The sequence below is a fragment of the Thermomyces dupontii genome (genome assembly GCF_041956625.1).
Source record: "Thermomyces dupontii strain NRRL 2155 unplaced genomic scaffold VTN31scaffold_6, whole genome shotgun sequence".
Lineage (NCBI taxonomy): Eukaryota > Fungi > Ascomycota > Eurotiomycetes > Eurotiales > Trichocomaceae > Thermomyces > Thermomyces dupontii.
In genome coordinates, this window is record NW_027192312.1 from 1,184,385 (window position 1) to 1,206,208 (window position 21,824).

Consider the following 21,824-nt stretch of genomic DNA (forward strand, 5'->3'; position numbering starts at 1 on the left):
GGCTGCTGGCGACGACGACTCTGGCCAACACTGTAAGCGATGTGAAAACCTCAAAGAACGTGCACCCACTTGAATACAAGGCGCGATCGAGACTGAACGAGCTCAGCGGACTGCGCAACGGAGGAATAGGGTCGCTCTGCACAAAGTCTTCAGCCAGAGCCGAGGGATTGTTGTCGAGTCTCAAACTGAGGGGCACCGCGTAAAATCTCAACCCGCTCCGTTGTGGGATGATGGGGTTGGCCGTCATTGGATGCCTGAGGCAGAAAGACAAATCAGCATTGGCACGCCTCTGATTGGTCGATGGCGGAAGAAAACAAACAGCACAAACAAAGGCACGTTACTGGGTCCACGTGACTGATCCAAGAATGCCAACACCATACCATGCCGTTTGTGATCTAGCAGCAGATCCCAATCAACCAATCCCTATGCTTCCATCCGGGTGACCCACCACGATACAATTCTCGATTGGACGATTTGTGAGCCGGACCAATGTTTCTGCCTCAGGCACCACAACCGGGGCCAACCGCAGGCCTTGACTCGCCGTCGCCCACCGAATCTCCCTACGACTCTTTTGATGCTCTCCGTCTCCAAGGCTTCTCCAGCCTCTGTCCACCACCACGTCCACGACTTCTCGCATCCCCGTCCTCTCTTTTTTCTTCTTTCCGCGTTTCTGCGTACGGGAAGACCCCTCCGGGGGTTCAGCAAGTCATGGAATGTAAGTTGCACTTCTGGTTGGCCCTCGAAGACGCGTCCTTTGCCCTGTATATACTTCATCACCGGCCCTCTAGTCCCCACTCAAGATCGCCGAATGCACCGTTCTGTCTCATGCTATGTTCTCCTGAGCCCTCGGTGAAGCCGGCTGCGGTGTCGCCGTGATCGGGAACGCTGCCTGGCTTCGCCTGTATCCGTCGTTGGTGCCATTGTCTCCTTCATCGCGCATCCATCGCCTTTCATCAGAGTTTCATCCAAACTGGGTTCTTCCATCAAAGTCCTTGCCGGAGATGCTGATTCCTGCCCTTTGTGCTTGCCCTGGACTCATTTCCTTGGTCGCCTGTCCTTCAGCTACATCTCTATCTTGCTTTTGCTGCTGCCCGAGCTGAATCACGGTCTCAATGCTAACTCATGCTGCTCAATAGCCTCTGGCATGGTGGTCCATTCTACCTCCGAGCCCCCCGCCATGATGCCAGTGCCGAACGGAGACAATCAAAGTCCTGCCCCTTCCTCCGTACCCGATGGAGACGAGAAGGCCCAGAGCAATGTCGAAAGCCAACAATCACCTTCCCCCGATAACACGGCGACGTCGTCTGCATCCACGCACGACGCGAATCATCGCCAATCGCCGCAACATGCAGACTCCAGCTCCGAGAAGTCGGGTAATATTAAGCCAACGTCTGCATCGTAGTTCTCTTTCCATACCGCTGACAACGGCTTTCTAGGTACTGGCCGCGGTGTCAAGCGAAAATCGTCAAGCGTGGATGAATTAGAGTACATGCGCCAGAATCCAGAGCTGTACGGATTGCGTCGAAGCAGTCGTCCAAGGACGCAGCCTCGCCATTTCATCGATGAGTCGTCCTCTGATGACGAGCCGGTGGTGTCTCGGAGTAAGCGGCGACGGCCGAACCCTGAGCCGGCCTCCAAGCGCTCCTCGCGTTCGATGACTCCTTGGTCGGAGTCCGATTCCGACACCGATGATGAAGAATACGGTGGCCCTCGTGCTCGAGCACGGCGGTTGAAGCAGCGTCGCCAAGTTCAACAACCGCCGGCGGAGATCCCTCGCTTCTCCACTCGGAACGCTACCAAGGTCGCAAACTATAACGAAGACTCGGATGATAGTATGTTTGAAGATGAAGAAGATCTGGCTCCCAACTACTGGGTCACTGCCGAAGAGGACAACTCTCCCGCTGTGGATGTTGTCCTAGATCATCGCTTTAAGGATGGCGTCGACCCCAAGCAGCCTGAGAAGATCAGCAAGTGGGATTGCGAATTCTATATCAAATGGCAGGGGAAATCGCACTACCATGCGACATGGGAGACAGCCGAGACTCTGGCTTCGTGTCGAGGGCATCGCCGAGTGGACAACTACTTTAGGAAAGCCATGGAGGAACTGGAGATGTTCAATGACCCGGATGTCCCGCCCGAGGAAAAGGAGAAATGGAACCTTGACCGCGAGCGAGACATCGAAGCGTTGGAAGACTACAAGACGGTAGAGCGGATCATCGCTCGACGAGAAGGCGATGACGGACCAGAGTGCTTGGTGAAATGGAGACGACTCTTTTACGACTCATGTACATGGGAGAGCGAGTCTCTGATTCGGGAGATTGCTCTGGATCAACTAGATACTTTCTTGGATCGCTCAAATCGTGTCGTCACTTGCGACAAGAAGGAAGCGAATCCGGCAACGAGGAGTCCTTTTGTTCCCATCACTTCCTCGCCGGACTTTTTGAAGAATGGAGAACTGAAGGAGTTCCAGGTGACCGGCGTCAACTTCATGGCGTTCAACTGGACCCGGAATCAGAATGTGGTCCTTGCCGATGAGATGGGCCTAGGAAAGACCGTGCAGACCGTTGCCTTTATCAGCTGGCTGCGCCACGCACGCCGCCAGGAGGGCCCCTTCATCGTCGTCGTGCCATTGTCGACGTTGCCCGCCTGGGCGGAAACGTTCGAGACCTGGACTCCCGACATCCACTTCGTTGTCTACAACGGCAATGAGACGGCACGCAACATCATCAAAGAGTACGAGCTCTTCATGGATGGGAATCCTCGCAAGCCCAAGTTCAATGTCATGCTTACCACTTATGAATACGTCTTGTTGGACTCTGGGTTTTTGAGTCAGATTCCTTGGCAATTCATGGCCGTTGATGAAGCTCATCGTCTGAAGAACCGCGAGTCTCAACTCTACTCTAAGCTTATCGAGTTCAGAGCACCCGCCCGTCTGCTCATCACAGGGACACCTATACAAAACAACTTGGCCGAACTGTCCGCTCTCATGGACTTCCTGAACCCGGGCCTGGTCGAGATTGAAGAAGACCTCGACCTAAAATCTGAGGCTGCTGCGAAGAAAATCGCGGAACTCGCCGAAGCTATCAAGCCTCTTATGCTTCGACGGACAAAAGCCAAGGTAGAATCAGATCTCCCGCCTAAAATTGAGAAGATCATCCGCGTGGAGTTGGCCGATGTCCAGCTAGAGTATTACCGCAACATTCTGACGAAGAACTACGCTGCTCTTAATGAGGGAGCTAAAGGACAGAAGCAGTCCCTTCTTAACATCATGATGGAACTAAAGAAGGCCAGCAATCATCCGTTGATGTTTCCCAGCGCCGAAGCCAAGCTCCTCGATGGCGTGACGCGTCGGGAGGATAAACTGCGCATAATCATCACTACCAGTGGAAAGATGATGCTCCTCGACCAGCTGTTAGCCAAGTTGAAGCGAGACAATCACCGGGTGCTAATTTTCAGCCAAATGGTAAAAATGCTGGATATTCTGGGAGATTACATGACGTACCGAGGTTACAAGTACCAGCGGCTGGATGGAACCATCGCGGCCGGTCCACGTCGTCTCGCGATGGATCAGTTCAATGCGCCCGACAGTGCCGATTTTGCCTTCCTTCTCTCTACCCGAGCCGGTGGCCTGGGAATCAACCTGATGACCGCAGACACCGTCATCCTTTTCGATTCCGACTGGAATCCGCAAGCGGATTTGCAGGCAATGGCTCGTGCTCATCGTATAGGACAGACTAAGCCCGTCAGTGTCTATCGGTTGGTGTCTAAGGAGACCATCGAAGAGGAAGTGTTGGAGCGTGCACGAAACAAGCTGTTCCTAGAGTTCGTCACCATCCAACGCGGCCTCACAGACAAAGAGGCGTTCCAGTCCAAGCTGCCTGTCGGGGAGCCCACCGGTGCGGAAGACATCTCGCGTATCCTCAAGAAGCGTGGTCAGAAGATGTTTGAGCAACACGACAACCAAAAGAAACTGGAGCAGCTGGACATCGATGCCGTTCTGGCCAACGCCGAGTTACATCAGACAGAGCAATCCAGCCTGGAGGCTGATGGAGGAGAGGAGTTCCTTCGGTCATTTGAGTTCGTCGACGTTAAAGTCGATGACCTGAGCTGGGACGATATCATTCCGAGGGACCAACTCGAGGAAATCAAGGCCGAGGAGAAGCGCAAAGCCGACGAGAGGTATTTGGCAGAGGTGATTGAGCAGAATCGCCCGCGTAAGCGAACCGCTCCTGCAGAAAACCGTCAGGATCGCGAAGAGAGAAGGGCGAAGCGGCAGGCTCGAGCAAATGTGAGCGCCGAGGATGCTGACGGTGCATCCGACTCGGATAGCGAGCTGGATCCGAAGCGACCGCTGAATGAGAAGGAGTATCGGCATCTTGTCCGCGCGCTGCTCCGATACGGTGACATCGATGAATGCGAGGAGGAAATCATACGCGAAGCTCGGCTTGTGGGGCGAGACCGGGAGACTGTCAGGGCCGCGTACCGTGAGATCATGGATAAGGCCACTGCCCTGGTAAAGGAAGACAACGAGAGGATGCAAGCTTTAGAGCAGGCGGGCAAAGTTCCGACGAAAAAGGAACGTAAAGCGGTCCTTTTTGACCTTCATGGTGTCAAGCGCCTGAACGCGCATTCGATAGTCGATCGTCCAGGAGAGATGCGATTGCTTCGCCGCGTGACATCTGCTGTACCGGATTTCCGAAGCTTCCGGGTGCCCGAGGCGTCCAAGAAGGCTGACTACTCCTGTTCGTGGGGGGCACGCGAGGATGGGATGCTGTGTGTTGGCATTGCACGACATGGTTATGGTGCTTGGGCGCAGATTCGGGATGACCCCGACCTCGGTCTGAAAGACAAGTTGTTTTTGGAGGAGAATCGGGTTGAAAAGAAGAATGAGCGGATGAATGGTGAAGTGAAGACGAAGTCGCCGGGTGCTGTGCACCTCGTTCGCCGTGCTGATTACATCATTTCAGTCCTGAAAGATAAGATGGCCAACGGAACAGATCCTAATGCTAAGAGGGCGGTCGAGAACCATCATCGTACCAGCAAGAAGGCCAAAGATAGTCATCGCCGGCAGGACAGTGTGTCCGCGTCTCCTGCTCCCTCCAGTCGCAAAGCGCAGCGAGAACCGGATCGGGCGCGACATCGGTCCCAAACGCATGGGGTTCGAGAAAGCGTTGAACGAGGCAATACGCCCAAGTCAGAATCCCGAAGCAAGTCCAACGCACCATCAGATAAGGCTCGCAAACGCAGCCTCAACGGCGGCGCTGACGGTGGGTCACGACACCGTAGCACTAGCACGACTGCACCGCCATCCAACACCAGCGTGGAAGATCTCGTCTTCGAGCCGATCCAGCACCATTTGGAGACACTGGCCAACACAACCAAGTCGCAAATCCGTGACAAGGCCCAACGGGCGGCTCAACTGCGGCGACTGGTTCGCACAGTGGGCGATTTTATCACGGAAGCACTTGCGGGCAACACAGTGAATGGGCTGGAAGATCGTTTATGGTAAGCATTCAGGTTTGGAGCGTCTATGATTTTCAGGTACTAACAGAGAATCCAGGAGTCATGTGGGTCGTCGGTACTGGCCAAACGGACAAGCGGACTGGCAACAGCTCAAGAGCCTCTACGAGCGGGTGGTGGCTGCTGATAAGGAAGCCAACGGCGGCTAGTCGGCAATCTGCCAAGGTGTTTTATTCGAATTTTTCCTTACGAAGATCGTGGATGAGGGTCACGGGGAAATCATGAATCAGGGTTTCATTCGCATTACGCATCGAACGTCGGTGTTGATCTACTACAGGTTTTCTCGTTGTGCATTGGTTTGGCGTCGGGGGATGGACGGTTCCAACGATGTATAAAGGGGTTTTTTTTTTTCTTGTCTCTTTGCTTGCATGATCTGTGTGGGTTTGTTCATTTCTGCATGTTGATATTTTGATCGCGGCTGGACGAGGCAGCAGGGAAGTCTTCGCTGTGTGGATCTCCTCTCCTTATCATGGATTGGCGGATGCGAAAACAGAGAGGAGTTGACATTTTACTTTCTTGCGTGGTTCGGTCTGCATTTAGCATGTTTGGATGGATTGATCCGGATCTTGGGTGGATTTGATGATGTTGATGGCTTGAATCTGATTGTGATATTGTGCCAGCTATTGATGCATTAGGACGCGACTTGTGAGGTCATGTTAGAGATGAGAACCAAGAAGACTTGACTGATTCATTGGCCGTTGTCTTCTGCCAAGTTCGGAGTATGTGTTGTTGTCTGGGAGTTCTGAGTAGATCTGGCTGTGAAGTCCAACGGAGGATGTGAAATGGAATCAAGTGGCCAGTACGTAATTACCATTCCAAATATCAGGTCTACAACACAGATTTCCATCATACCGTTGGCACAAAATGACTCGAGATAGCCAAATACCGAAACGAACGCTTTGCCCATGACCAACGCCCGAGACACCTTTTGCAGCCCTGTACTATGCCATGTCCCATAAACTAAAGTATAAACGAAAACCGAAATAAATAGAATAACCAGAATCAAGCATCAAACTCATGCTCCCTGTTCAACTTCCCGCTTGCCCTTGGCCTGCGACTCCTCGGTCAGCGCCATTAGCCGTCGCTCCGCCTCCTCGAGGTCCTTGAAGACGGCCTCCTTCTCGCGCCACGCCCGCTTCCGCCGCGGCTCGATGCGCGCCCACTCCTCTTGCAACTTCGCGGTTTCAATCTCCGCCCAGTGGATTTGCCGACGGAGGAGCCGGTACAGATCCCGCGGGCGCATGGATAGCTCATGCTCGTCGAAGCCGAGGTCTGGGCCAAACTCAGGGAAGTTGATCGCGCTGTCGAGGTCTTCGGCTTCGGTCGAGGCGGGCTCACCGTTAGCGGCGGTTTGTTGTTGCTGTTGTTGGTGGTGATGTTGATTGTGTTCCGTGTCTTCTCGGGGCCCGAAACTGAGTTTTAGTTTGATGCGCTGTACTTTGCTCGTGGGGGTGCCGGTGGCATCGGAGGCGCCACTCTGGCCCTTGGGAACAGGGTCGGAAGGGCGCAATGGGTCGGTCTCATGGACCGTTCGCATATGCTTTGCCAATGCGTCGGAACGGGTGAAGCTGCGGTCACATTCTGCAAGATATCTTAGCTACGCTTTTGCTCTTTTGGGTTTCGCAGGGGAAAGGAAAGGGTAGATGTGATCAAGTACTTACCTGGAAGAGCGCAGTAAAACGGCTTCTCGCGCGTATGACTCCGCATGTGCGCCCGTAGCGCATAGCCACTGGCATGCGTCTGGCCCTTACGAGGACAATCGATCCACTCGCACGAGTACTTCTTCTGTCGGGTCCCGATGTGATCGTTGTGGATGTGCTTGACGAGAGCGTCCATGTTGCCCAGGTCGCCGGCATCGCATCCATCCCAGCGGCACACCGACACCTGCTCCGTCGGATCCTGGTCGTACAGCCAGACCGACGACTCGTAATAAGGGATGGATCCATCCGTGTCCGAAGAGATCGAAGTTGAGGGTGATGTCGGCACGTGGACCGGGTCCTCGTTGTCGTTGACGGACGAGAGCGGTGTCTGCGCGACATCCCATGTCGCAGCGCCCGTGCGACGGCGTTTAGATGGTGGTTGTAAGGCCGACGCCGGCGGCGGCGAGCCCTCGTCTTTGTCCAGCTTGACGTCCTCCGTCAGCTCATCGGAGGCGATCGAGGTGAGCGGCGAGCCTGGTGAGTCCGCCATTGGTATGAGGGACGTGGACCGTATGAAAAGGCGAGCGCGGAAAAGGCTGGAAAGTCGAGGTGAGGTGCACTTTTGCTTTGGATTCGGGGTGCTATTTGAAGATTCGAGCGTTGCTGCGCGAACAATGAGAGCTGTCGAGTCCAGCCGGCGGAAAGCACGTGACTCGGATTCGAATGGCGGGATTTTTCGTTTTCTTCAAGTCCCGAACAACTGAACTTTCAACGACAGCGCGGACATGGGCCTTGGAACGTGAATCTCTTTGTTCAACTCGAATCATTGGGTAAGTCTATCTCGTTTCCATTATTCTCGGTCTTCTTCAGGATGAGCACAAAGTGAATTCTGCAATACCGACAGTTTCCCTTTCTTGAGTGAGACTGATTGCGGACTCCTTCTACACTTGATCTGATGCATTCCTTTTTCTCTCGGATTTTCTACAGGCTCACTTGTGCTGGCAGATGGCTAATACAGGAGGCAGGTGAATTGTAGGACGACGTGCATCTGCGGATTGCATAAGTGAATGTTAACGCCTACTTTGAGCAAGAGAGCTCTTCCGGTCTGCGCGTATAAGCTTACTGCTGCATTCGAGTCCGGTTTTGATGTCCTTGGGAAATGAGAACAAATTTTGATCTGCTCTTCCATTGTATTGTTATTCAGTCCGTTTATTTCTCTGTCCTTTCCAGACGCACTGTTCGGAGGGGAGGGATGCCACTGTTTTCCCCCTGAGTAATGGCTTTTCAGTCTTCTGCATGCCATCGAATGCTTCTGTCCGTCCGAGGCATGATCTCGGTCGCCTATCCCACCGTTGAAAGGCCGATTGACGAGGGATATGGTAATGCTAGGAGGCTCATCACTTTTGAATCCGACTCCGAGGAAATCTCGAAAGTTGGAGATGTCCATGTCAACAGCCCGCAATGCTATCAATTGTTTCCGTACTATTCTTCAGTGCCTTTGCGGCGTTTTAGCACACATCTTGGTAAGGTACTTTGTGAGTAACACGCGAATACTGGGAAAAGACGCGACACTACATACAAATTCTCCCGCCGACTCCTGGAAGGAGTAGTTACAGGCAACATTGCTCGATCAAAGGCTCAAGGACGCTTACGATATTCCAGTGGTAAGCAGCCTGGACCCGACTTTTAAGGAAATGGAGATTTGTACCAAAGTTTTCGTAAGTTCCTAGGCTTCGTCATTAAATCCATCAAATCGAACATGAACTGCTTTTAAGGCATCATCACCTCGTTCACCAGCCCAGCTGTCTAAGGAGACATGATTATCGAAACCAATACATCATACCCCCACCATAGGATCTTATCATGTCGGACCCTTTCATGGCCGGAAGCTCAATTCCCCGGAACAATCTCATCAAGGGAGTGAACCCAATCTAAGAAAGACGACAGAAACGACGTTGGATCCAACGGCGGAAGTTGCGACGAGGTCGGCTCGGCCGAGCCGCTCGCGGAATTCGCATCATTCACGGCCGGAGTCGGACCGACGGAATGGGAGGCTGAAGCCGTGGACGAGGATGCAAGCACGGAGTGTTCAGAATTGAAGCTTTGCGTGTTGGCCAGCTTCACGGATGCGGAAGATGTGGGCAACAGGGGTAGGAGGGAGGCACTGGCACTGGCACTGGCGCTAGCCGAAGGGAGGTGTGCCACCGAGGAAACACTTGGTAGAATCGAGAAACTTGGCGATGCAGACGCAGACACACGCGTGCTGCTGGCCTCGCTCGAGGGAGGGCTCCATGATGAAGATGCCGCGGCCCTGGAAGCAACCGAAGTGGGCTTCAGTGCCTCACTTGCAAGCAGAGAGGCCCTGTTCTCTACAAGCAGACTGAATATGGCCAGATTAACACCATTATCATCATCATAATCTTCATGATTGTCGTCGTCATCATCGTCATCATCATTATCTTCATAGTAGTCATCGTCATACTTGCGTCCGCCGTACGACGCTTCGATGCTGTTCTTGATGGTCGCCTCCACCCACTCGTCGATTTTCCCTCTGTCGGGGATGTTTTTGCGAATATTTTCCAGGTAGGACTCCAGCCAATCGTCAATATCAAAAGGGTCTTTGAGTCTCTGTAGTTATTCGTTCAAGTTAGAAACAGACTATTGTCATCCTCCGTCGGCAAGATGGACGACGGCCAACTCACCTTGTTGTCTTGCGCCGATGAGTCGACAGGGTACCCGCTGACCACGCTGGACACCACCAGAGCTGCAAATCCAAACAGGACGGGCGAGTGGATCATTGTGACTGACTGGCACGATGAACCTATACCTATTGAATGCACTCTTTCCACACCAGGCCTTCAACACGACAGGTTGCTGCTGAAGAGTTAGACACCACCAAAACCATGGCTCAAGGGCGCCTATCCCAGACTCTATATACGTTCCCCTAGCTGAACGGCATGGTGTACAACCGTGCCTGGCATGGACGCCAATGACTGATTGGTTTTGTCTGGTTGTCAGGATGGATTGTCAGCATCTACTCGCATTCCAATCGAGTCAAGCCACTTGCTGGCACATGCATGAGGAATTCGCCGCCCATGAGGGATTAAACAAGCATCTATATTGCAAACAAAAGGACTTTGATGTTGCAATTTGTGATCTTTGTTGTTCAGTGTCTAAGACCAGGACAAGTTAGCAAGCCTGTTAACTAGTAGGTAGTATCTTCTCTAGCCCTAATTCCTCTTTCGGCGTATCCATCCTGCTAATCCCTGCGAAACCTGTCTGGACTGCACCTGGTTCAAAGGTACAATCTACGTCAATGGTTCTGTCTGGTATCACGGCTCAGATCAATATCTGTTAGAATGATATCTATCATTCGAATAGCAATGCGAGGCTGGGTCGAATAAACCAAATCACACAAAGATTTCGCGGAGGAACAGAGTGTCGGGCCTCCCCAGTGTTAGGCATGGGCATGGCCTAGAATAATGATGGTGGTGGAGGCTAGAATAATCTCTGGAATGCCTGAAGATATCAGATTCTATCCTACTGTCCACAGCCCACAAGAGTCATTCGGCAAGAAGCATCGTCGTGATGATCAATAACGCTCTAGGTACCTACGGGAATATACACAGCAGTTAGAGATACAGTTTCCATACTGTACTCAAGACAACGAGAGGGCCTCATCACAAAATATCTCATTTCATTACTTAGAGAATGAAAAGCACCAACCATCCCGCTCAATGTTGAATAAACCCATGTCCTAAATATTCCAAGGCACAACCGAATGCATACACGGAATCAGAACGAACCTTGACATGCCGCGATCGACTGAGAAACTTTTGCCGTTGAAGGTCAAATGCTCATGAGTTCTAAGTTGAGAGAACTCTGCTGACTCGAGTCATAACATCGTAGCCTCAAATGTTGAACAAGTCTATGCCACCATGTGCGCCGAAAAGACAACAAAGACAAGGGAGGGTATCAATTTCGAATCTAGTAACGGTAGCTGTAGTGGTCATTTTCGTCAGTAGAGGCTGGTGGAAGCTGGGAAAGCAAGCAACTCACATATCGCTCTTGTAAGGACCCTTGACGTCCAGACCAAGATAGTCGGCCTGGACGGGAGTGAGAGTGGTGAGCTTGGCGTTGACGTGCTCCAGGTGCAGCCTAGCGACCTCCTCATCCAAGATCTTGGGAAGAACGTAGACACCAACGGGGCGACGGCCCTCGGAGCTGAATTCGGGGTATTTGGCAGCGAATTCAGCGTCACCTGCCTTGTACAGGGCAATTTGGGCCAGGACCTGGTTCGAGAACGAGCATGACATGACGAACGAGGAATGACCCGTGGCACAACCCAGGTTGACCAGGCGCCCATCGGCCAACAGAATAATGTGGCGGCCATTAGGCATCAGGTAGCGATCCACCTGAGGCTTAATGTTTTGGATGGACTTGGCGTTAGCCTTGAGCCAGGCAACGTCAATCTCGACGTCAAAGTGACCAATATTGCAAACGATGGCATCGTTCCGCATGACCTCGAAATGACGGCCGACGATAATGTCACGGCAACCAGTGGTGGTGACAAAGATCTGACCCAGAGGAGCAACCTCATCCAGGGTGTTGACCTCGAAGCCAGACATGGCAGCCTGGAGAGCATTGATGGGATCGATTTCGGTGACGATAACACGAGCACCCATGCTGCGAAGCGCCTGAGCGCAGCCCTTGCCGACGTCACCGAAGCCGGCAACCACTGCAATCTTACCGGCAATCATGACATCGGTCGCACGCTTGATCCCGTCAATCAGGGACTCCTGGCACCCATAGTGGTTGTCGAACTTGGACTTGGTAACCGAGTCATTGACGTTGATGGCGGGCACCAGCAGCTTGCCCTCCTTCAGCATACGATAGAGGTGGTGAACACCGGTGGTGGTCTCCTCGGAAATACCGTAGCAGTCCTTCAGCATCTCGGGGTACTTTTTGTGAACCAGAGCAGTCAGGTCACCACCATCATCCAAGATGAGGTTGAGCTGCTTCCCGTCCTTGAAAGCTCGGAGTTGCTGCTCCAGACACCAGTTGTACTCCTCTTCCGTCTCACCCTTCCAGGCGAAGCTGGGTAGTAGTAAGTCAGAGACACTGGCACAAAACAAGACGACTGGAAACGAGGATGTTTTTACTTACACAGGAATTCCAGCCGCAGCAATAGCGGCAGCGGCGTGGTCTTGGGTGGAATAGATGTTGCAACTCGTCCAAGTGACCTCAGCGCCGAGGGCCGTCAGGGTCTCGATGAGAACAGCGGTCTGAATGGCTGTTGAACGTCAATTAGGGCAAGACTCGCAGAATCCCGGCAAAAACAAGGCATACTCATGTGCAAGCAACCCGCAATTCGGGCACCCTTGAGGGGCTGGTCGGCGGCATACTTCTTCCGGATGGCCATCAGACCGGGCATCTCGACCTCAGCGAGCTCGATTTCCCGGCGCCCGAAGGCAGCGAGGGACTGGAGGACTTGTCAGCAACATTGTTGATGGGTCAATGGCTGGAGGAAATGCTGCAACATACAATGTCGGCGACTTTGAAATTTTGAGCGGGGGCAGCCATTGTGTCCAGTACAAGGAGATCACTGAGGTCTGTTGCGAGATCAGTCCACTATTCCGGGTCCGGCATTCAAATTGCAGCGTCAGATCATACCAGAAGTCTTGCTCAGGAAGGATGAAGAGGAGAAAACTGGAGGTTGCTGAGGCAAAGAGGGGCACAGAATATCGGCAATTTAAGTCCGGTGGTTGGCGCCCGAGACGAAGAAACTTGCCGGCCCGGCGGGGACGACGTCCGAAAAGAAAAATTAAACATCAAAATTGCGGAAAATTTGAGAAATGTTGGGATATTTTGAAGCAGGATTTGCATGCCAAGAGTCCAAGACTTGCCCTCGTTCGGAGTATTTCTCCAGTAGCCTATCAAAGGAACAAACGCATTTGAAGCCACTTTGTCTAACCTAGGACAGCTAGATTGTTTTCGATATCAGCCAATTATAATAAAATACACGAAGCCAACAGCCAATAGTTATTGAGAAAGCCCGCACCTGTCGTGTAAGTGGGGCAAAACCTTGTGGGCAAAATAAATTTCAAGCTGTTTTGCGGTCGCCAGTCGGAGAATTGAGAAAGCAGGCGAGAGCTCAGGCACACCGTTCTTTGTCAGTGGCTCAGTGCACAGGGTTAAACTTGCAGCTTTCATTCTTCACTCTCTTCAGTGACGAAACGAGGTGCAATTTCTGTATCATGAGGCTTTCCAGATGCCTCTGTAGAGTTTGGGTATCCTTTTCTTCTTGGAGATATGCGAATCATCTCTAACCTGACACCAATGGCTAATAAGATGATACGAATGTCGACGTACGCAAGACGGACTTCGGAGGACCTCCTAAACCCGTTAACACGAGACCATGCTCATCGGCATCTTGCAGAGTTTCGCCCTCGTAATTACTTCATGTGCCTTGGGTTTTAGCGTATCAACGATCCAACTTTCCATCCCGTAGAGCCCAGTCAACAGCATATGAATCATAAAATGTCAGGCCCCGATGACAGTGGAGTCTCGCCATCTCCAATTAGCCATGAGATTGCTCTATGCTGCTGCTGAGAGGGGTGACAAGGGAAAGGTGAAGTCGCTGTTAGATAGTGGCTCCGATGCTAGTCCACGAGACAGCCTTTTCGACAATCCTCTCCAGGCTGCTTCTCATGACCGCCACGTGGAGGTGGCACAGCTCCTGTTGGAGCATGGCGCCGATGTCAACGCACAGGTTGGTGTCAGGGCACCGCTCTTCAGGCTGCTTCTTACAAAGGTCTCGCGAAGATGGTTCAGCTACTGTTGGAGAGAGGTGCTGATGTCAATGCACAAAGCTGCTGCTATCCCAATGCTCTCCACGCTGCTTCCTTTTGTGGCCGCAAGGAGATTGTGCAGCTACTTAGTACTTTTGCAGGGAAGTGCTGATGTTGGTACAGAAGGGGGCCATTATGGAATGCTCTCCCGGCAGCCTCTGTCAAGGGCTACTGAGAGATGGTACAGTTGTTGCTGGAAAAAAGGTGCTGATGTCAACGCACAAGGCGGCCACTATGGCAATGCTCTTCAGGCTGGTTGTGATGGGGAGAACGAACATATCGTGCAGCTGCTGTTGGAAGAAGATGCCAATGTCAACGCCCAATGTGGCTATTACGGCACTGCTCTCGAGGCCGCTTCTCAGACGGGTTGTCAGACAGTGATTCAGCTGCTGCTGGAAAAGGAACGAAGATGGACAACCCTCATCGATCGCGGAGATGACCCACGCTCCCTTGACGGTTTCTTGGTTGGTTTGTTCTGCTGGACCTTGTCTCCGAAGTCTTTGATCAATCTGTCGATGGGGAAGGTGTCGCTCTCAATTGCTTCCTTGTTGTTGTTGGAATACTACGTATCAGACCACGTTTTGAGATCTCAACCGTTTCTTCGAACCGAGTCCAGAGCCATGAGAGCTCTCCGATCCGGGTAACTTGGGCTCCTGTGCCCTCAATGGTGCCGTTTCCCAATTGCGAATCCAGAGTCCCCAGTCTCGGGTTTTTCTTTCAGTGGTTTTTATGGCCTCTTTGTAACTCTTCAGAGCTCGTTTCCGTTCCTCTCTTTCTTCTGATCCGACGCGGTTCTCAAGGCCCGCATAACCGTACGTCGAGAGAATTGCTGATATCAATATACAGGGTGGCCACCATGGCACTGCTCTACAGGCTGCTTGTCTCAAAGGCTACAATGAGGTAGCGCCGCTACTGATGGAAAGAGGGACCGATGTCAATGCACAAGGTGGCCAATTTGGGTTAAACGGCCTGAGGCTGTATCTGGATGGGGTCACAGCGAGTTGGTGCGGCTACTGTTGAAAAGACGGGCTATTGTTAATGCGCAAGTCGGTTATTATGGCACTGCTCGGAAAGCTGCTTCTACCAGGAAGCGCGAGGAAGTTGTGCGGCTGCTCTTGGAGAATGACGCATGCAGAGATGGGTTATGACTGCCGGTTACTCGACAATCGAGCAACTGAAATCTCACAGGAAACTTGAGGTTCGCAAACTGAACGTTGATGCAGCGAGCCGAATCAGCCGATAGAATGTTTTCAAGGCACTGATTTCATATCAAGTCTCAAGATGCTTTGACACTTTTTGGCAGTAGTTCTGCTTTCTCTCGACCCTTTCAGCCTTGGTGTACCAAGGCCCTGAGACACACTTCCACTGTTCCAACTTCCATGTGTGACTGTGAGAGTGTACGGAGTAGTACAGTCAAGTGAAGAAGTCGCTGTCTGCTGTATCATCATCTGCTGATCTGCATGATGGATGGAGGGAAGTTTGTAATCATTAGGGTTTAAAAAACATAATTTGCAAACCTTTGCAAGAGAACTACAAAATGGAACAGAAGCACAAAATGACATAACCTACCTAACCTACCTGATTTGGACTAGCGTCAGGATCAGCACCCCAAGATGAAGTCAACGCAGCAGACATCATCACGACTCTAGAGATTGCAAAATGCTCTTAGCCCTTTGAAAAGGTGTACTCTACGCAAATGGCTCATTCCGCCAGTTCTCAACCGTTCCTAGTCCCGGTGTACAGCTAAACTCGTTCCATTGCGTCATAGCCGGTACAGGTACTAGTAGTGTCCGGCAGAAAATCACAATCAGATGACTCTACCTGCGACAATGCGGCGATGGACAAGGAAAATACCCAGTAGGTGACTCATATCGGCAAGTCGTTATTTGGCGTATTTGCTGACAAGTAGCCCACAGTCGCTACCCATAATCCGTTTCTTGTGCATGCCCGGCGAGTCCATTCCCACTCGTTTCACGTCTTCCGAGATGTGCCACCGCTCCGGCAACTGCGTCGAGAACTGGCGCAATCAAACAGAACCGTCGGTTTGGTTCCAACAATGGGAGCCCTCCACGATGGCCATCTGTCGCTGGTGCGGCAGGCGGCCGCCGAAAACACGGACGTCTTCGTGAGCATCTACGTCAATCCCACGCAGTTTGGGGTCCACGAAGATTTGGAAAGCTACCCGCGCACCTGGGATGCGGATATGGAGAAGTTGGAGCGGCTCAACAGTGAGCTGCGGAGTAGGCAGGCAGGTAGCGTCACGGCGGTTTTTGCGCCCACAACAAAGGTGATGTACCCGACGCTCCCACCAACGTCGGAGATCGATGGACACGGCTCATTTGTCACCATCACTCCACTGGCAAACAAGCTGGAAGGAGCTTCACGACCGGTATTCTTCCGTGGCGTTGCGACTGTCTGCACCAAGCTGTTCAACATCGCAACCCCGGAGCGAGTGTATTTCGGTCAAAAGGATGTGCAGCAGTGCGTGGTCATCAAGCGCATGGTGAAGGACTTACACATCGATACAGAGGTCCGGATCGGCGCCACTGTAAGAGATCCCGACGGGCTGGCGATGAGTTCGAGAAACGCGTACCTGGGAAGCCGGAGAAGAGCAGTCGGCCTCGTTCTTTACCGAGCCCTTCGCGCTGGAGAGCTCGCGTTCAATTCCGGAAAGCGAACCCGTGAGGAAATCCTCAATGCAGCCAGGTGCGTTGCCGACGATACGCTTTCTGGCCAGAAGGCCCTCCCACCTTCAGAGCGAGCTCTCTTCGAGGTGGACTACATCTCGCTCGCAGACCCGGAGACATTAGACGAGCTTGACGTCGTAGATCCGCATCGTGGTGCCATTCTGAGCGGGGCGGTCAAGATGATGCCCGTCGAGGCACCTCGACCGAATGAAGACTTGGGTGTTGGGTCGGGGACTATCCCAGTCCGGCTGATCGATAACATTCTCCTGAATGCCTAACGGTCACCGTGATTTGTAAATAGTTGTACCTACCATACATATGTACAGCATCGAAGCATGCTTGAATGTCAAGCACAGTGAACTGAACTGAGTACTCTCACTCAAACAACAGTCAAAATACTTCTAATCCTTCGCTCATCAAGGACTCAGGGGTATGTGTTGGACTGTTGGTTCTTGTCAAAGTCCTAGGTAATGGTCACCGCCTCAGATTCTGCCCGATTTTCTCAGGCGGTGAGAGAATGCGGCAGAAATAATTTCTCACCGCCTACGCTCAAGCAGCCGAAAAGTCGATTGATTGAACTGCGGAACCTGTCGATGAGGGCAGCGGACTCGACTAGAGTCAGCATTCGATTCGCGCCGCGGAGAAGGTGAGGTGACGATGGCAATGGCGGACGATGGGCTATTAGTGAACTTCTCTATCGGGGACGGGATCATCAAGCCGGAAGCCAAGTTCAAAGGCGGGACATGGCGCGATCGGCTTTCGGCGAAGAAGCTTGCGCGACGGCGAGCGCAGAATTCTCATCCCAGCAAAGCGGCCGGGGGAGACGACGAACAGAAACCCAAAAATGCGAATAATGCGCCCTTGGGATCACAAAACAAGGTTGATACGGAGGGTGGCCGGCCGACGAAACGACAGCGAACGGATGGCGGGGAGTTTCGACCGACAGCGTCGACAGGCGAACGGACACAAGGAGGACAACAGGTGTCGTCATCAGGAGGCGCCGGAGGAGGAAGAGGACCCCATAGACCGAAACAGGTCATCTCGTCGCTCTTCACGTCCAACCCGACCCCAAGGACTGTCGGAGAAAACGAGAAACTTGAAGGAGCCGACGAAGATGTGAAGGTTCAGCCATCGAATGCGCCCATCGATGGCATGGAGGATTTCACCGCCCTGGGTTTGACGTCAACGCTCGCCGCTCATCTCCTGACAAAAATGGAACTCAAAGCACCGACCGCGATCCAGAAAGCATCAATCCCGCAGCTAGTAAAGGACGACAGCGATGCGTTCATTCAAGCAGAGACAGGTTCAGGAAAGACGCTGGCGTATCTCTTGCCATTGGTTCAGCGCATCATGGGTTTGAAGGATAGCAAATTTGGGGAGTCGGGGACCGCCGCGAAATCCATCAATCGCGACTCTGGTCTGTTTGCCATCGTTCTGGCGCCGACGCGAGAGCTCTGCAAGCAGATCTCCGTCGTGCTTGAGAATCTTCTGCGAAGTGCGCTTTGGATCGTCGCCGGCACGGTAATTGGCGGTGAGAAGAAAAAGTCGGAAAAGGCGCGGTTAAGAAAGGGCCTGAACATTCTCGTCGCTACCCCCGGCCGACTCGCAGACCATTTGGACAATACCAAAGTGCTGGATGTCAGTTCGGTCCGATGGCTGGTCCTGGATGAAGGGGACAGGTTAATGGACATGGGCTTTGAGGAGGAAATTCAAGGGATAGTCAAGAAACTAGACGCCCGCCAACGACCCAGCTCTTCCGTTACAGGGTTACCGTCGAGGCGGATCACGGTTCTTTGCTCGGCGACGTTGAAGTTGAATGTGCAGAGACTCGGCGAGATCAGCTTGAAGGATGCCGTGCATATCAAAGCTGACCCGGCCGATGAGCCGGAAAAGCCGAAGGACACCAACGAAGATCGGTCAAATACGTTCGTTCCTGCTCAATTGAAGCAGTCGTACGTGGTTACTGCGGCCAAGCTTCGCTTAGTTACTCTTACGGCGTTAATGAAGAGGACATTTGCCCGGAAGGGGTCCGTGATGAAAGCAATTATCTTTGTTTCCTGTGCGGACTCGGTTGATTTCCATTTTGAGGTCTTCCGAAGGCAAATCAATCAAGAGGAAAACAAGGAATCTGATAAAGAGAGTGATTCCGAGGAAAAACAGGAAGGGAAACCTCAAAAAAATAACGTCAACGTTTCAAAAGCATCCCAGCACGACACCATCGCACCCGCAGCCGTAATCTCCAACCCGTCCAACCCGGTCACCGTCCACAAGCTTCACGGTTCCTTACCGCAACATGTTCGAACCTCAACGCTTGCATCATTCGCCCGCTGCAAGGAAGCTGCGGTTCTCATCTGCACCGACGTCGCATCACGAGGTCTTGACTTGCCCAATGTGGACCTCGTCGTGGAGTATGACCCGGCGTTCAGTGCCGACGACCACCTCCACCGAATCGGACGAACGGCCCGCCTTGGCCGGGACGGTCGGGCCATTATCTTCCTCCTCCCGGGCTGTGAGGAGGGCTACGTGGAAGTTCTAAAACGCGGATACCGGGATGGCGGAAAGACGCTCACGCGCTCAGACGCCAACGAAGTCTTAAAGCGGGGCTTTGGCGGGAACATCGAATCCGCCAGCCAGAACTGGGAAGCCAAGGCCACAGAATGGCAGCTGGATGTGGAGCGATGGGCGCTGGAGAACCCCAAGATCCTGGAACTCGCGCGGCGAGCATATCAGTCCCACATTCGAGCATATGCAACCCACGTTGCTGCGGAGCGGAGCATGTTCAACATCAAAGAGTTACACCTGGGACACCTGGCCAAAGCATTTGCGCTACGAGATCGGCCATCCAAAATCAACGTGCCTGGTTTGCGACAGAGCAAGGATGAGACGAAGAAGGACTTCAAAGCTTCTCGAAAATCGGCCGGCAAGTCATCGACCAGTAGTAAGAAGAGGGCCGCTGCGGACGATGACGACGATGATGATGACCGCCCGCGTCCCTCGAGTGTCGATGAAGCTGCGCGCAAGATGCGAGCCAAGATGAAGGAGTTGGCAGCTGGAGGTGCAAGCGAGTTCAATCTGGCGTAGGCTATCAGCCTTGAATGGGAGCTTTGTTCAAATACCTGCGTGTAATGATAGATATTCCTCATGTCAATAATTTAGTAGATCTCCCACAGCGATATCTTTCCATCCTTAGACCCGCCGGCTAGCCAATGCGTTTCTTGAGTTTTCTGCCGTCGTTGATTCTGTATTGCTTTCAGCGAAGCATGCACGGGCGCACCTGCTCGGCTCTCAACGGCTGCTGCCGAAGTAGCGTCGGGAGTATTGTTATCAGGAATCGACATGGAATGACTCCCCTCCGCTTCATCCGACGAAAGAACATCCGCAAAGGCGACTGAGTAGCATCCTTCCTTGTGCCATTTCAACACAGCCAGTTCCTTCATCGTCTTGCAGGAATAAACTCTAACTCTTGCGTCCCACCCGGCAGTCGCGAAGATCTTCTGATCAGAGCGCACCCGCAGACCCTGTTGGCCGGCATGCTTGGTATTGAGCACCTGCAAGGGATTGTCATCGCCGGACTTGACCAATTCAATTCCCAACAATGGCACAGGATGCTTGACGATTAAGGCATCAGCAGATGAAGTAAGAAACGAGTATCCTTCCTCCGGCGAGCTGAGCACGTCTAGCGAGAGGACGGGCTGGGAATGCGGGCGGGTGGCGTAGAGCTTCTCCCACTGCCAGGATGAGCTGCCCGTGGCAGACGGCGGATGTCGGGCGTGAACCATAACGTGTCCGTCTTCGTAGCCGCTCACAACGTACAATTCTTCGGGGCGCATTGGAACGATGAAGATTTCCACTGCCATCACCATCCCGGTCTGAACGGTCGTGTCCGCCGATATAGTCGACACGCGTTTCTCCGAAGGAAGATGGAATACATCTATAGCCCCTGAATTGAGCGCATTCGGCACTGCAATATAACATTCTTGCGATGGCTTAGGATTCGGATCCGACGTCCCGGAGCTGGAGCTGCGGTCCAGGCCCAGAGTTGCCGGCACAGCAAAACACAGCGAGAACGCGCAAAAGTTGAGCGCATTCACCAGTAACGAGTGAACGAGCCATGGCTGAGCCGACGTCGCCCTCGCCTTTTGATCAACCGGAAGAGTCTTGTCTAACAATGACTCTTCGTCGGCCGGCGTCAGCCTCCACAGCCTCAGCTTATGATCTCGACCATGCCTGTCAAGTGCGTCAGCCACAGACCGGAAATATCTTCCAAGCCGAGAACGTACGTGAATAACTCTAAGCCAGCTGGCCCACGATCGAAGCCTTTGACCTCTAATACAGACGCGTCATGGCCCTTCCACACTGCTCGAGGTCTCTTTGACACTACATCCCAGACCACAATCCATCCGTCTGCATCCGCCGATATCAGCCGCGAATTCCGCGCGCAGAAATGCAGCGCCTGGATCGGCGAGGCATGGCCACGCAGAATATATCGCGGCGTCGCGGGCGATTGAGTTTGTGAAGGAGTGGCTGACATTTGCCTGATGTTTGGGTCCAACAGGTGGGAATCCGAGGTTGCAGGTCACGTTTAAGCTGGGATTCCTGCAGATTTCTACGTCCCGAGTGGGACGATTCAGGGATCATGCATGAAGATTCGATGTGAGAATTGTACATTCTGTTCTATTGAAACACATTTTCAGATCTTCGCGAAATATTAACTAGTATCGAGCCAAGTCGACAACTGCGGTAAACGACAATAAGAACAGTTGACCCTGGAGGTCAATCCTGCTCGAAATAACTGCACAGGTCTTCAGGCCTATTAGTTAGCCTACCGAAAGTTTACGAGTACATTCTTAACATGGTTTAGCGCAGGGCCAAACCAGCTCCATGGAACACACACATACTCCGTAACACTTCACTTCCAGGGTTCACACAGAGCAGGCTACATATGCAATCTTTTAGCCATCGTCTTGTGGAAAAGAAACAATACCGCGAAGGAAGCGAAATCAGTGAATTCCGTCGCCATCTGAGTTTGAAAGGGGCCATTTTGCATCCCTGGAGGTTTGAGTTTGCGCCCTGTTCGGATAGCTCCACAATAGGTAGGAGATCTAGCGTCCCTGCTGCTCAACCTC

General features: G+C 52.7%; 8 protein-coding genes across 8 annotated transcripts; 4 read left to right on the top strand and 4 right to left on the bottom strand.

Annotated features, from left to right (window-relative positions):
• Nucleotides 1-708: 708 nt before the first annotated feature.
• On the top strand, nt 709-5,669 carry VTN31DRAFT_6285 (uncharacterized protein; the record flags this gene model as incomplete). The annotated part of the gene is made up of 4 exons (XM_069406878.1): nt 709-715; nt 1,137-1,373; nt 1,437-5,505; nt 5,561-5,669. 4 exons carry the CDS (start codon nt 709-711, stop codon nt 5,667-5,669), a joined length of 4,422 nt encoding a protein of 1,473 aa, XP_069259367.1.
• Nucleotides 5,670-6,535: 866 nt separating this feature from the next.
• VTN31DRAFT_6286 (uncharacterized protein) lies at nt 6,536-7,710 on the bottom strand (the record flags this gene model as incomplete). The annotated part of the gene is made up of 2 exons (XM_069406879.1): nt 6,536-7,101; nt 7,182-7,710. The coding sequence occupies 2 exons, from the start codon at nt 7,708-7,710 to the stop codon at nt 6,536-6,538; spliced, it is 1,095 nt and encodes a 364-aa protein (XP_069259368.1).
• A 1,340-nt stretch (nt 7,711-9,050) lies between these two features.
• VTN31DRAFT_6287 (uncharacterized protein) lies at nt 9,051-9,958 on the bottom strand (the record flags this gene model as incomplete). The annotated part of the gene is made up of 2 exons (XM_069406880.1): nt 9,051-9,788; nt 9,863-9,958. 2 exons carry the CDS (start codon nt 9,956-9,958, stop codon nt 9,051-9,053), a joined length of 834 nt encoding a protein of 277 aa, XP_069259369.1.
• Nucleotides 9,959-11,147: 1,189 nt separating this feature from the next.
• VTN31DRAFT_6288 (uncharacterized protein) lies at nt 11,148-12,743 on the bottom strand (the record flags this gene model as incomplete). Its single annotated transcript, XM_069406881.1, has 5 exons — nt 11,148-11,160; nt 11,220-12,257; nt 12,327-12,453; nt 12,510-12,642; nt 12,705-12,743. 5 exons carry the CDS (start codon nt 12,741-12,743, stop codon nt 11,148-11,150), a joined length of 1,350 nt encoding a protein of 449 aa, XP_069259370.1.
• Nucleotides 12,744-13,713: 970 nt separating this feature from the next.
• Nucleotides 13,714-14,655, top strand: VTN31DRAFT_6289 (uncharacterized protein; the record flags this gene model as incomplete). Its single annotated transcript, XM_069406882.1, has 1 exon — nt 13,714-14,655. The coding sequence occupies one exon, from the start codon at nt 13,714-13,716 to the stop codon at nt 14,653-14,655; it is 942 nt and encodes a 313-aa protein (XP_069259371.1).
• Nucleotides 14,656-15,822: 1,167 nt separating this feature from the next.
• VTN31DRAFT_6290 (uncharacterized protein) lies at nt 15,823-16,976 on the top strand (the record flags this gene model as incomplete). The annotated part of the gene is made up of 2 exons (XM_069406884.1): nt 15,823-15,868; nt 15,928-16,976. The coding sequence occupies 2 exons, from the start codon at nt 15,823-15,825 to the stop codon at nt 16,974-16,976; spliced, it is 1,095 nt and encodes a 364-aa protein (XP_069259372.1).
• Nucleotides 16,977-17,355: 379 nt separating this feature from the next.
• On the top strand, nt 17,356-19,779 carry VTN31DRAFT_6291 (uncharacterized protein; the record flags this gene model as incomplete). The annotated part of the gene is made up of 1 exon (XM_069406885.1): nt 17,356-19,779. The coding sequence occupies one exon, from the start codon at nt 17,356-17,358 to the stop codon at nt 19,777-19,779; it is 2,424 nt and encodes an 807-aa protein (XP_069259373.1).
• Nucleotides 19,780-19,850: 71 nt separating this feature from the next.
• VTN31DRAFT_6292 (uncharacterized protein) lies at nt 19,851-21,229 on the bottom strand (the record flags this gene model as incomplete). The annotated part of the gene is made up of 2 exons (XM_069406886.1): nt 19,851-20,925; nt 20,979-21,229. 2 exons carry the CDS (start codon nt 21,227-21,229, stop codon nt 19,851-19,853), a joined length of 1,326 nt encoding a protein of 441 aa, XP_069259374.1.
• Between the last annotated feature and the right edge of the window lie 595 nt (nt 21,230-21,824).